The following is a 14171-nucleotide window of genomic DNA, read 5'->3' as shown; positions in this document are numbered from 1 at the left end:
TTGCACTCATTTCCATAGTTTTAAGGTTCTAAAAAAAAAAAAAAAAACCCTGGGCTTCAAAATTGTATTTTTTAGCACTAAAGGGATGGATTTTAGTTAATTCAGCATGTCAGCAAGATTGCAGCTGTCTGAGCTCGTGAGTTAGGATGACAGAGTGGGGATCAGCTCAGCTAACTTTAAAAAACACACGTGGTGCTGCAGGGAGCGGAGTGGGTTACAGAGCAGCAGCAAAGCCCCAGTGTTCTGTGCTTGTCCCACGTTACACCATGGACTATCAGGAGGTGCTCAAGGGGGTCATTTGTGCCTCCATGAGGCAAGAAGCTCCGTAGGGATTGGGACGTGTCTAATTGCATGGGTTTTCATCAGTGTTTGTAAGATGCTGTCATCCTGCCTGTAGGTTTTCATTGGGTGGAGGAGGGAGAACAACTCAGTCACTTTGTTAGATATGAAAAGAGAATAAAACTTTGGGACAATGTTATCTAATAGACTCCCAGGTACTTGGTAACTTGTTCAAAGCATGAATTTAACTCAGTTTGATGTTATGGGGACCTGTGTGCACAGGGGAAGATACACAAGAAGAAGGTCCCTCTTGATCCCCCCCATAATGGGAAGACATTCACCGATTTCCCAGCTCTCCACGCTCTCCAGTAAAGCACCAGTGCACGACTGGGAGGCTGCTCCGGTACAGGGCAGGAACTGAGAGCTGCTACTGCTGAAAATGAATGTGTTTGCACTGTGGTGTCTGAACGCTGTTTTGCACTTACAAGATTTATTTCTCAGTGGGAAGAAGAGCTACAAGATTAACAGATGAACAAATATATTGAGACAGCCAGGACATCAAAGAAATTGAAGAGTCACCAAGATGTTGGAGAGCTGAAGAGTCACCTGGCCATGGTTCTTAGGAATTATTTTATCCCCAGATTAGCTCAGCTGTCTTGGGGTTTGGACACATCCTCTGGTGATTTTAGCTACAGTGACTTAAGACATTACCGGCCTCAGCTCTCTGCTTCTCCTCTGGAGGATCCTGCCTCTGGAGCAGAGGCGGCAGGAAGGAATATGTGCCTGCATCCCAGATCTCAGATCCTGGGGGCTTAGTGCAAGCAGAGCATCCTTCATTTTTCGGGGTAGATACCAGCTTGTGAGCTGCACCACCAAGGATGAGAGCATATTGTATCCCTGGGCAGAAATCTCCAGGGAAAATGTGGGGCAGACAGCATGTTAAGCCACCTTAATGAAAGCCACCAGAGTGCATGTGCCAGAGCCCTAAGGCTATGTGGCTATTTTTACCATAAAGAAATTCTAACAGATATTGGAAAGGCAGTTATTGCAATTGGAAGGTCAGAGGGAATCATATCCCAGGTAGCACTATTTAACATCAGTCGTTCTTTGCAAGCTTTTTCTCCTCCATGCAATCTGCAATTCAATCAGGAAAAAAAAAAAAAAAAAAGTGAGCAGCAGCAGTCTTAACCTTAGGTTCCTCGTACAGGAACCAGCCAAGGGGTGATACCAGTGGAGGGATCAGAAGGTTTATGTAAGATGTAGCTTCCCTGCAGAGAGCAAACAAAAAGCAGCTCAGAAAGATTGTGCAGAGGCTGCTAACCATGAGACCATGCTCGTTCCTTGGGCTGCGTATGCCTCAGTTCTTCCTTGAAATTTAGATTTAGTTGAGTCAGCCAGGAAATTACAGATGAGTTTGGGGTCTTGAGGGAAGGGTGTTTGAAAAGCAGCAATATGAAGACACCAACAAGAGGGAAAGTCATAACTTGAAAAGTGCCACACAGAGGGAAATGTGCCTTTGCTTTATTGAACTGTTGGCTGCAATAAATAGAGCCGAATTCCCTCAGTCTCCTGTAATGTTGTCTCAGTACCAGCAGGAGTCCATTTAAGAATACACTTACTTGCACAAATGATTATATATGAAGAGCAGAGAAACAGCTGAAGTGCCACTGCAGTAATGCAAGCAAATCCTAAAAGCTGCCTAAGTAAGCTTGGTGGTTGTGTGTGCCCTTGTGCTTCGGTGTTGTCAGTGCTGCCTGCCCAAAGCACTCGAAGCAGAGGAGTTTCTGTTCCAGGCTGCCTGCCTGCTTCACCTGGGGAGATCATAGGCTAGATTTTGTGATGGTACAGTAAATAAATGGTGATAAAATCAACTAAGAGGATATTCCCAGAGAGGGAGAATTGGTTTTTATTATCATTTTCAATGCAGAAAGTAATAAGACACTGAAGAGACAATAAAGAGACAAGTTTAATGCAAGACCTATGAATGGATAATCAGCAAGGAAGACTGAACCTTGCACTTCTACATCTTACAGCATTAACCCCAATTGCCTGAACTAAAAGGTTTGGTTGTGTTAGCCAGTGCTATAACAGGGTTGTCAGATCCCTGTGTCGTGTATCCACGGTTAAGAGGGGTCGAAGTACTGCACAGGGGGGCCTGCCTGTGAGCAGTGGGGTATGAGCATAGCAGTGGAGATCAGGAATTTGGGGGGTTTCAGCCTTTTTTTTTTTTCTTCTTCATTGATTTCCTTATGCCCTTAAACCCTTCCGAACCTCACATCTTGCATATGAGCAAGTTGATCATGGGCTAAACTCTTGCATCTTGTCTCAGCATTTACAGCATAGCAAAGTTGATGTGAAATGTTAGCAGATTGGATTTGTGATGTGTTTTACCACACTATGCATGAATTCTTTCCACTGACTAAACCAGGCATGGATCTGAATGTAAGCAGGTCCTAAGTTGCCATGCAATGGGCAGTCAGGCTGTGCAAGACAACAGCCTGAGATTAAGCGTGAATATTCAACCCACTGAGCTCTGTAACTCCCCTTTCTGTTACAGATTGGAGTCACCTACGCGCGCGCTGGTGATGGAGGCTCCAAAAGGCATCGAGATCAACGCCGAGGCCGGCAGCTTGAAAGCCACGTGCAGGACAGAGCTCAAGCTGGAATCCAAAGATGGAGAGGTAAGCAAAGGACATCAAGCCCTGCAGCAAAAACAAACCAAGCCACAGATCTGCAGATTTGTAGCCTTCTGAGTCACTGAGCCGCTCCATTTGAAACACTGGTGTGAAGGCACTGGTGAAGCAGGCCTTCCTAGCTTAGTTTCTGCTAGCAGTGATTGAACATATCATATGCAAACGAGCCTCACTCTGTGGCAAAGGCTGATTCATTATTTTTGAAGTGCTTGGATAATAGTATCTGTTGTTCAAGCAGATTTATGCGGCTGTAAAATACACAGTGCTCCTAAGTTCTTTGTTTCCATGTCACTTTAAAAGAAGATTTACTTGGCCAACATAATTAAATCTTTTATCATACATTTTTCTATAAGAAGAGCTTAATTCATCGTTATTGATCTGAAAAGCTTTTGTAGCTGATGATTTCATTTTGGAAAGAAAGGGAACATTAGGAGACACAAGTTGTTGCACTGGGGAAAGTTCCAAGAGAAAGAGAGAATAACTAAAACTGATAACAAAGAACAAAAGTAAAATAGGTGTTGAGTTAAGCCTCTCTTGGTGTCTCAAAAATACACGAGCACATGGTTCTTATCTCTTCCTCCTCCTGCAATGATGGAAGACACTGAAGGATGTGGCTGAAGAGCTCCCGTTGGGGAACCCACTGAGAGCCTCCGCAGGAGGAGCTTCCCATTCCCCAGCAAACCTCCTGGCAGCAGGGCTCCAACATAGGCTAACGTTTTCCTATCTTAGTGTCAGGTGTAATAAATAGCATGGGATTTTTATTGCAATTCCTGTTATTTCTAAACATTTATATTTTAAGACATTCCAAACCCAGACCAGGGGTGTTTAAAAAAAAGAACAAAAAAGCAAAATACAAAAAAAACCCCGACCTAATGTACTACAATTGAAATCCAAGGTATTTCACTACTGCAAGCAGTTGCCTTAGTGTTTGAAACACTAATTTAAAATGCATACATTGACCTGTCTCTTTCAGGAGATTAGATGGTTGGATACTAAAACTGAAGTGGAGACTCTTATTGTAATTGCAAGACAGGAGCAAATACTGTCAGTCACCCTGTAATATTTTGGTGTGCAGGTGTCTTACTGTGCTCTTCTTGGTAATGTTAGAGCACTCCCTTGTAGCTGCCACGTGTCTAAGAGCTGCCACATGTTCGGTTTCATGTTCTGTTTTATAAGGAGAAATTCAGGTCTGTTGCAGCATTTAATTTATTTTTAATATACATAAAAGTGTTACACATATACATGAAATACACATAAAAGTCAGTGGTGTGAGCCTGTAAGCTTAACTGGCAATGGGATCACTCACAGTGCTAGAAGTCCTGGTGGAGGAGCAGAGTCGTTGCACAGACGTGACCATACGCGCTCCCCACCTACCAGTGGGGTACCTCTGGTTGGGTTAACCCAAGCACGGAGGTGCCCCAGGAAGCTACAAGCCAAGAAAACACAGTGGGTAGATTAGCAAAAACAAACTGGAGGTCTCAGGTGGCTCATGGTAAAGGCAGATCATATGCTCACCCAGATTTGCATCAGACTTTCCATCTCAGTACACTTGCCTACCCAGCTTTTGTAGCAGCTGAGCTGTCCAAAGGAAGCATCTTTAAACACAAGATCAGAAATAACATCTCTCCACTAATTCTCTCTCTCTTTCTCTCTCTCCCCCGCCTCTGACTTCAGATAACGTTGAATTCTGCAAAAATCAAACTACCTAACTTGCCTCAAGGATCTTCCTCTTCTGCAGGGTCCAGGCAAAAAGTCTACGAGCTCTGTGTGTGTCCCAATGGGAGGTTGTTTCTGTCTCAGGCAGACACTAGGTCGACCTGCCAGATAAATACAAGCGTCTGCCTTTGAGAGACAATTTGCAGTGGGGCATCGCAGGCAGCACAAAAGCCAGTTCTGGTCTCACAGATTGCAGCTGCCAACTATTTTTACTAGAACACAGAAAGCCTATCAAAGACTTTTTTTGTGTGTGCGCGCGCGTGTGTGTGAATATATATATATATATAAAAATATATATATAAAATATATATATATCCTCTGTGTAAAATGATGTTTCAGTACAAGGAATCCCAGGGTGACCCTGTTACATTTGTGTAGCATTTCTCTTTCCCGCACCAAAATTTACTGGTACAATCTGCTGAATTGATGCTCCCCTGGACCCTTCCATATTAATATAGTCTAATGATCACCCCTTGTTTTTGATCATGTGCTCAGAGCAAGGGGATTGCTGGCTGGGCAAGACCCTGGAATCGATGTAGATCCACCAACATACAAAAGGAAAAGAAGCATCTCTGATTATTTTTGCACCATTTAAATCAGTGTCATTAAAAAAAAAAAGCCACAAACCAACAAAATAGCCAGTAGTGGTGCTGTACTCTAGAGTGATCCAAGATACCTGAGGTTAAGTTGCACTCTTTAATTTTCACCTGAAGCATGATTCCCCGTTGGGAGACATGGATTGCACTTGGCCAGCAGAAAAGTCCAGATCTTGCTGGAATAATCATGTATTTTTCTGGAGGGGTTTGAGACTTGGCTGTGCATGGCCAAGGATGCCTTGTGCTATTCAGATGTGATGCATCAGCTCTAATCCTAACTTCACGTTATCTCTGTGCTAACAAAACTGGCAATGCATTTAGTTCCTGGAAGGAAGAAAATTGTGAAAGTTGAACTAAATAGAAAAATCCAGAACTTCCTTAGTTAACAGGTGTCCTGGATCACCCTACACATGCTCCGTTAGCACCTTTAATTTTTAAAAGATTTAAGATACCACGTGAAGGCGTGAAGATTTAAGATTTGAACATTACCTATCAAAACCTATAGAAACGGAGAAAATTATCTAGTCTACCCATAGATACAGAGAAATTCATACAAATTAGATGTGTATTGTCAAGGCTATGCCAGATTTTTTGTCATCTCCTTTTCAGGATATAGAGTCCAAGGTCACTTGGATTTGGTGAAGACTGCAAATATCAGAGATGCTGACAATGAAACAGACTTTTTTTAAAGATTTAAAGACTGTGACAAAGCCAGATTACTGGAAAGCTTTGGGTGCTTTGGGTGCTGGTTCCTCTAGAATTTGAGCCCCAAAAACTCTGTGGTTGAATCTCTTAATGGGTTCATTTTTCTTTATTTAAGTCCAGGAGTCACTTACGGGCAGGATAAAATGTGAAATCTGATCTGGTAACATTACTTCCACAGTTCAAGTTCTGAAAAATAATGAGAAGAGCCCAGATCATTGAATTCTGACCCATAACTGCATCCACATGCATGCAAAAATCCTTGAAAAACAAATGTACTAATTACTGCAAAAGCGTCCAAGTTGCAGTAAATCTCACGAGGACAGTAAGGTTTCTAAGCCACTGAGATGCTTTTGAAGATATTACCTCATGGGCAAATCTGACAGATCTGTGCCCACACCTAGTGATATCTAAGTAAAGTTGGTATTCTTCAAGTGATCTTCAAGAAAAAAATGTATGGAAATGACAGAAATATTCAGAAATAATTTAGCCCATTCATTTTTACAGATTTCCACGTATTTTCCTGTGGTCTGGAGAGCACCAGGGTTTGATTTTTTTTTTTTTAAATGAACAATTCTGGCTTAATCCAAAACTAGCTGGACTCAAAGGAAAGATTTCTATGAAATTTAGATTAGATGTGTTGCTGCCTAACAAAGCAACACTCCCATAAAAATTATTCCTGAAAGAGGATTACATGATCTACTTTTATTTCAGTAATGTTTTCCGATTAATTAACGAATTCAAACTATTTGTTAATGAATGATTCTTGTAATTATTATGTCTTGAGTCAACGTTTGAATGCAAAGGGTCACCCAGGATAACAATTGTATTGGGACACAGGACTATACCATCTCTGTTCAAAGAGGGGAATTGTGCCTATGCCTTAAGTCAATGCACTCAGCAAGGAGAAGCACATCATATTTATCTTGTTATTAAAACTAGTTTATTTGGGGGGAGGGACAGGAGATGTCTTGGGAACTGGTTGTGCATCTTAAAACAGATATTAATGAAATGCATTAAGACTGTAGGGGCACCTAGAGTGATACAGACTTTTTTCTTACCATGTTAAATATAGCAAAATACTGTGTACGTTACCTCTGGGACCACAACTGAAGTCCCATTCATAGTCCTACATTTATTGTAGAGTTTTTTTCCCTGTTTCATTTAATACTGATCACAAACCTTATAGCAAGCATGGCTCAATTCATAAACAAATCCCGTGTGAGCAGTTGTGAAGACATGTGCTGCAGGAAGAGTACCCTGTACAGAAAATGAGTTGCATTAACCTCCTCATCTCCGAGAGTATTAATGCTGGTGAGAAAGGCAGGGCTGGACGCAGGGACTGACCCAGCAGGGACGCTGCATCCTGATTCCCATGCTCCGCTCCCGACAGGCTGGGGGCTCAGTCCTCATCCCTGTGCACCCTCTGGCTGCTCTGCTGAGGATTTCCATCTCAACAAATTAATTTTGAGTGGCTGGTCTTCTCAGCTAGGCTCTTGGATGAGGTTGTCACCTTCTCGTATAACGAAGGCCACGAAACTACTTAAGGACATTCAGCCATTTATTTTGGTATGAATTTGTATGGGGGAGCTGTTAGGGAACAACCTTACACATCTGTGCCATCACTGCAGACGCTTCTCTGAGGTGAACAAAGGGTACCTTAATTATGTCTATGTAAAGGAATTGTAGTTGCTTCAATGTATTTTACAATCATGTTTCCATCTTAAAAAGCATAAAATGATACGCTGTGTTGAAAGATGAGGAATTGTTGCTAGAGAGATTGACCCCATATGTAGACTTGTAAATCATTTGAGCCCCACTTGAATTTTAAGACAGCGGTTTAGACGATGCTGCTTGCGCTTGTGTTGGCCTCACGATGAGTCCCCTGCTGTTGTGCGAGTGGCAAACCAGAGCAAACAGGACTGCGTGTCTGAGATCCCAGGGGAAAAAAAAAAACAGGCATTTTGTTTAAAAAGCAGCATGCAAACCCATCCAGCTTCATAATTTGTTGTTGGGGGCTGTCGTGGAGTGACTGACTCACCTGTTGGATGAGGCAAATGCATGAGAGTCCCTTTTCCTCCTGCCTTCCCCAGAGATCCCTCACAGTTGCTCAACCTGTATGGGTTGGTTTTCCCTCAGCCCATTTAAACCAGAGCCTCTCTGGCTGGAATTTCATCCATATGCTCTACCTACCGTTGATAAAATGCCAAAAACAAACAAGGGTTTGTGTATTTCTTTATGAATCGGGCCTGCAGTTCAGTTCAATTGAGCATTTGCTATTTGGGGAGGTGATGTTTATCTCAAACGGGAGTTTAGTTTTACCTCCGAACACTAAGGCAGGGCTGGGGTGGGTGGTGAAGTTGTTTCTACTGAGCTCGATGGAAGAGATGCTGATGACTTCATGGCCTGAGCTAGGACAGGAGCTGGATAGGTGAAAATTCAGGGCAGTAACGGCAGTGGAAACACTGCCAGCCCTTGGGGTGGCTGTGGGACCGACCCCTGATTATATCACTGTGTGCAAGTCTGCATTGCAGTGGTGAGCATTAAAACCCCATTGAAATGCTAATCAAGGGACTGTGATGCTAATGCCCATATACCTTAGGCAACCATGAATACTGCAGTTAAAGATAAATGCGTTTATATATTGTAACTCTTAACTTTATAGGGCTTTGGGACCTTGTTATATTTGCTTTAAATGCGACACTTTAGTAAGCAGTCAGTGCTCACCTGTACACCAGTACCTTACCCATAGTGTATGGCCTGTCTTCCGCACAGGCGAGTTAGGGTGGTTTTTCTAAAGCAAAAAGACTTTGCCTTTAGCAAAAGCGGAGATCCTAACACCGATAATACAACTGTATCCATTCTCCAAGTTTCTTTGTGGGTTTTTTTGGTTTGGTTTTTTTTTTTACACTTTTTGAAGTATATTATACCCAGTAGTCAGTGAAATGGGTAGCTTAAGAGTACAAAGAAATGTTAACACTAAAGAAAGTCATCAAAAGGGGAAGACAGTAACTACTAAAATACGTATAAGACCTCTCCTAGGTATACATTTTTTTAAAAACAAGCATGCATGAGAATGATTTATGTTTGGTTCTCTCAGTCATGTGCTGTCAAACGGCTGTATTTTGAGAGCTTTTTTTTTTTCTCTCCTTTAGTAAGAAATATCACATACATGCACAAACAAAAAAGTTTAAGGCATAAACATAAAAATACCATCTGCAATATACAGTATAGCAAAATTATGTCTAAATAAAAAAAAAACCCTCCCTAGAAAGTTCTCCAAGCTTAAAGAGAGATTCCTGTGGAACTTGTGAAGATGTCAGGTTAGTTCACATCACACCTACTCTGCAAATACAGATGTTCTTAAAGAAAATTAGCTTTTGTTGTGCATGCACACACAAACAAATATACACACGCACACACACACTCTCACATACACTTGTTTACAACAAAAGCCAGTTTTCTTTCTTTATATTATTTGTTGTTATGGCTTTAAGTTTCACATTGCAAAAGAGAGTGAGAAAAAGACCAAAGACTTACAGAAATTCATCCTTTCTCTGGTTGCCCTCACGACTGGAATGCATTAACTTAATGGTGCTTTTTCAAACCGGGCAGGAAAAATACAGGTTTATTGCCAAGCTGCATTTCAGAGAGTAAAGTGGCAGGAAAACTTTAACTTCATTAATGGGGAGAAAAGGAAATAATGTAAAAAATCTTTAAATGTGTGCAGAGAGCAAGGTTACCTGAAATTTGAAATGTGAAGAAATAACCCAGAACACTAAAAGACATCATCCTGGGCTGAAAGTACAAATAAACTGAGTAAATGCTACTGGCTGTTCACCTACCTGCACTCAAGCATCAGTAGATCAGGAACTCCAGTAGCTGCTTGGTGAAGAAGAGTAACTGTGCCATAATGATTTCATTTTAAAAGTGCATACAGGAAAAAAAAAAAAAAAGTTAGAGGCTGTGTTCTTTTTTCTTTTTTTTTTTTTTATGGCTGACATTTTAAATTTTGAAATGTCATCATCCAGAATTCACCCCAGCAAACGCAGGGCACGTTCCTGCAAAGCTTTGCCAAGCGCTGGACTGGTGCTTTTCAAATGCGAAAATACCAGCCTTTTTATTGTCATTGCTGTTGAGGAACACAGCCCCGGCAACATTTCTGTTTTCCCCTTTTTAACCTTTTTCCTCACTTCTGAAATCGCTGTGTAATATTTGGGTAGCCGGTGTCCTGCCACACACGGGGCTGCGTGCCGGTGGCCAGCAGCCCCCAAACCCCCATCGTGTCGCTTCTCGATCTCGCATACCCCCAAAAACCAAAACCTGCGTGTAGCAGTGGCACTAAGGTGAAATTTGGGACTTTTAGGGAAATTCTGCTGCAATTGCAGTGTTTTCACAGCTGATGTAGCTGAGCTTACGGCTGTGAATGGAGCAGGGTTAAACACTGACGCGGTGCTGACGAGATTATTCAAGCAACAGTGGAGTGAATTAAAAAAGGCAGGTAGGAGGGAAGAAATGGCCAGAGACATCACCCTAATCACAGTAATGCAGCAAACTTCTCTGTTTGTTTACACTATTATACTTTAGATTAATAACATCCATTTTACTAAATATGGTAGCAATTATGCATGATCTTTCATGGTGCACAATGGAATTACTGTCACTGAAACCACTTAGAGCTTGGGCTGTTCAAGATTGCTAGGGTGTTGTTTCCATCCACAGTAACCACAGTGGCTTGGGGCTTAGATGGAAATTATAGTGAATAGCTTGTATTTAGAAAGCTTTTAGGTCTGCTGTGGTTGAGAAGCCCATGGTTATGCACATACAGCCCTGAGGCTTTATCACTTCAGACTCTCTTGTCCTGCCATTTGAATTGTATTGTGCCCTTGTGAAAAGCGACACGCTTTCTTTATGCAGGAGAAGATGGATATTTAAAGCTGCAGGATTTTTATCCGAAGCAAAGAAAATACAATCATAGCACATCACCGAGATTTCCCATCCAAGTCACTTTAAACTAGAGGCGTGAGTCCCTTAAAAATTAATTTGCTACAAGTGTAAATCCTGCGGGAAAGTTAGCACTGGTGCCACTCCCAGGAAATGTCTCACCTTATTACAGCTCAAAGCCACACGGTGGCTGGGATTTTCTACCACCCGTCAGTACCGGCTGCCTGTTCAGAGGAAGCCAGATTTCCTTTGAGGCAACTCATCTCTGTGGATTGAGTTTTTGTTAGTTTTTGACCAGTATTAAAAAATAGGAAGGATATGTCCACTGTGAAGCGATATGTAATTGTATGTTTGTCTCACATTTAGTTGGTTTATTCTTTCTGCCAGCAAGAGGAAATATTAGAAGGAGAAATTTGCATGGAGGTGTTACATTTACATTGTGCCCTGCTACCAAATGCTTTAGATAAAACATGCAGCCTTACTTAAAGAGTCTTTTAAGATTAAAAAGGACTCGTTGGAGCCTTTCATCAGGTCCTACCCAAATGGAAAGTCTCACCATTTCTAACTTATTTGCCATTATAGGAATAGGCCCATTGCAAAGCATAGGTCATGTGCATCTTTGCATGTAACAGGAATTTTAAATTGCATTGTACTCTCACATTTTTGCCCCATTCAAAAGGCTTAACCACCAACAGGAGATAAAGCGTTCCGAAGCCTGCTACTACTAAATGTATTATCACTTTCTAAAGCAATGCCGTTTCTTTGGTCTTTTAAAAATTCCCTCATAACTGAGTCCTTGAAACAACTTGAGGCAGGCTCATGCTGGAGAGCAAAAGAATAATTATTTGTGGGCGGTTCTATTTTTATCGAAGGCTGGACTGTAGATGAAAAAATGTTGCTGTTAGAGTTTCTCCCACACTTACTTAGCTGCAAACACCACCACCCCCCAACACTACGGCTAGATTTCTCTCGAGTAGCTGCCTGTAGAGCATGGAGTTAGCTCCTTCACTAAGCCAGAGCCTCCTAATTTTGTCTTCATCTGGGTCCTCCTCTGGGCCTGTGCACTCGGTATCAGTGCTATTATTAATGTAGCGGATAATGAAACACTTTGGCAGTATTAATGATTTTACAGATGATACGTATCTGCAGTCTAAGTGGTATAAATAATGCTGGTAGTTGGTGGTTGCTGTTCTAAGAAGCCTTGGACCACCTTGAAGGCACCGGCAGTAACTCCAGAAGGTGCAGCTGAGCAGCTCTTAAAGCCACCGCTGCTTTGTGCTGGTAATACCTGTCCAGCATCCGAGGGGATGCCGTGGGGATGGTACCCTGGTACGCTGCCTCCACTCGGGAAGCCTGGGAGGTGGGGGAGGCTGGTGGGTGGCTTTGCCTTTTCTCGCTTACCTCCATCCCATTGCCAGGTCAATAGCAGCAAGGCATGATGCTTGCCTTGGGAGACTGGGCTGCAGCAGCGCGACAGGGCCATTCACAGCACAGGGATTTGACTCTCTAGCTGGTGTAAATCAGGATTTGGCTCTGTTTAACTCACCGGTAGCCTATACTGCCTGAGGGTTTGGCCCTAAAGGTTTAGCACCTTTTGTGAAATCAAAAGGAAGAGTTTGGCTGCCCTGTCTAAACGACAGCCTGGGTGCTCCTGGGGGCAGCATGGGACATGGGACTCCTCGTGCCTCTGGGGTTGCCCCATCACGTACCTGCAGATAAAGAGCTTAAGCCACTACCTGAAAAACGGAGGCATGTTGATCCAGCTTGGCTCCTTGTCACCACCACAAACCTTGCTGGAATTCAGCTGGTGATTTGGTGGGTAATGCACGAAGCAGGAGGTCTCACCGGACAGGCACCAGGGGTCTGCTGGTCTCGCTGGGCAGGCACCAGGGCTCTGCTGGTCCCGCTGGTGGTAGGGCAGGGCTTCACTGTTTGCAGAGTGGCTTTCACAGGGCAGGTGGTGCTGGAGGAATTCACTTTCTTGTCCCCTTTTGTAGTTTATCAGAGAGAGCACAGAAGTTAAGATGAACAGATTCTGCCCTTCCTCAGCAGAGTAAGAGCATGCCAGAAATCTCATAAAGAGTAGATCTGAGCGATTATATACTATGTTGAAGAAGGGCTCCGTTGACAGCATTCACACCTGGATTTCTCCCTAGATCAGAGCTTTTCCCGAGCTGCGACCCAGATCTCGGTCTGGATCTGCACTATGTTTGGGAGCAGGGAAGGTATTGACCTGCTGGATCTGACTCAGATCCCTTTGGGTTTTGGGTTTGGGGTTTTTTTTTTGCCCACTCCTTATTTGAATTAGTTTCCTTGTGCACGAATGCCAATAGATTTGTCAATATTAACGCAACAAATGCTCTGTGTAGGTAGACCCAACAGCAAAACGACATTCAGTGTGAGTCAAAGCAAAACCCCGTTCATCTCCAGCAGTAGCATAAAAGGCATGATCCATATGCTATAGCAGTTTTCATCTGTGATGGTAAAATACCTTGTCTGACCTCTACTCTGATAACCACCAATGACCTTGATCGTGTAAACAGGACAAAATGAATTTAAAGTCTTATCACAGTTCTCATTAAGAAATTCAGATTTGTTTGGCTTTTTTCTTTTTAATTTATGTATGTGTGTGATTGTGTGGGAAAATATAAAGCTTTTTTGTATCAAATAACATCAATCCTTGCACACTCTATGCAAAATTTTGTAAGCATTGCAATAATGCTATGAATTACACAAGGAACTATTTTAACTTTATTACACTTTCTGTATAAAAAAAAATTTGTATTTAAATGATTTCAACTGCAATCTTGTAAAATATATTAATAAAATAATGATTGTTAAGAAGGAAAGAGATGTTGAGGTTTTTTTGTTTGTTTGTTTGAGCATGGCAAACATGAATTAGAGCTCAAACTTTCGTATGTCTGTAGGATATGTCTGTGTATCTGTATGTGTGTAGGATATGCCAGACCGGATCATGCTGGTGATCCATTTCACAGCATCAAGTCCCTGGATATATTCATGCCAAAAATGCTGTAGAGGACGGAATGAGAATCTCTGCGGATGGCTGCTGGAAGAAAACCTGTCATCAGCAAAACAAAAAATCTTCCCTTTGGGGAAAGTTGAGTCTCGCTTACAGTTTTGTTGAACTTCTCACCCTTGTTCTAGCTTGAGAGTCTCACGGCCAGGAAGTGTTGCAGGCATGGAGGTCCTGCCTGAATATCATAAACCTCTCTGAGAGGAT

The 14171-nt window shown here is 42.4% G+C and overlaps 1 protein-coding gene across 14 annotated transcripts in view; it reads left to right on the top strand.

Annotated features, from left to right (window-relative positions):
- SGCD (sarcoglycan delta) overlaps nt 1-13756 on the top strand; it is a 448968-nt gene extending 435212 nt beyond the window's left edge. For all 14 annotated transcript variants that reach the window (XM_087753645.1, XM_087753646.1, XM_087753643.1 and 11 more), the window contains 2 exons: nt 2837-2960; nt 4647-13756. In XM_087753645.1, coding sequence (XP_087609771.1) covers nt 2837-2960; nt 4647-4820 — 298 coding nt within the window. In that variant the 3' untranslated portion in view covers nt 4821-13756. The remainder of the gene's footprint in view (nt 1-2836; nt 2961-4646) is intronic.
- The last annotated feature ends 415 nt before the right edge of the window (nt 13757-14171 follow it).

This window comes from Nipponia nippon, unplaced genomic scaffold, assembly GCF_047370975.1.
Source record: "Nipponia nippon isolate SJK-2023a ecotype South Korea unplaced genomic scaffold, ASM4737097v1 scaffold_17, whole genome shotgun sequence".
NCBI lineage: Eukaryota > Metazoa > Chordata > Aves > Pelecaniformes > Threskiornithidae > Nipponia > Nipponia nippon.
Note: the sequence above shows the minus strand (reverse complement) of the source record. Positions and strands in the feature narration are given on the sequence as shown.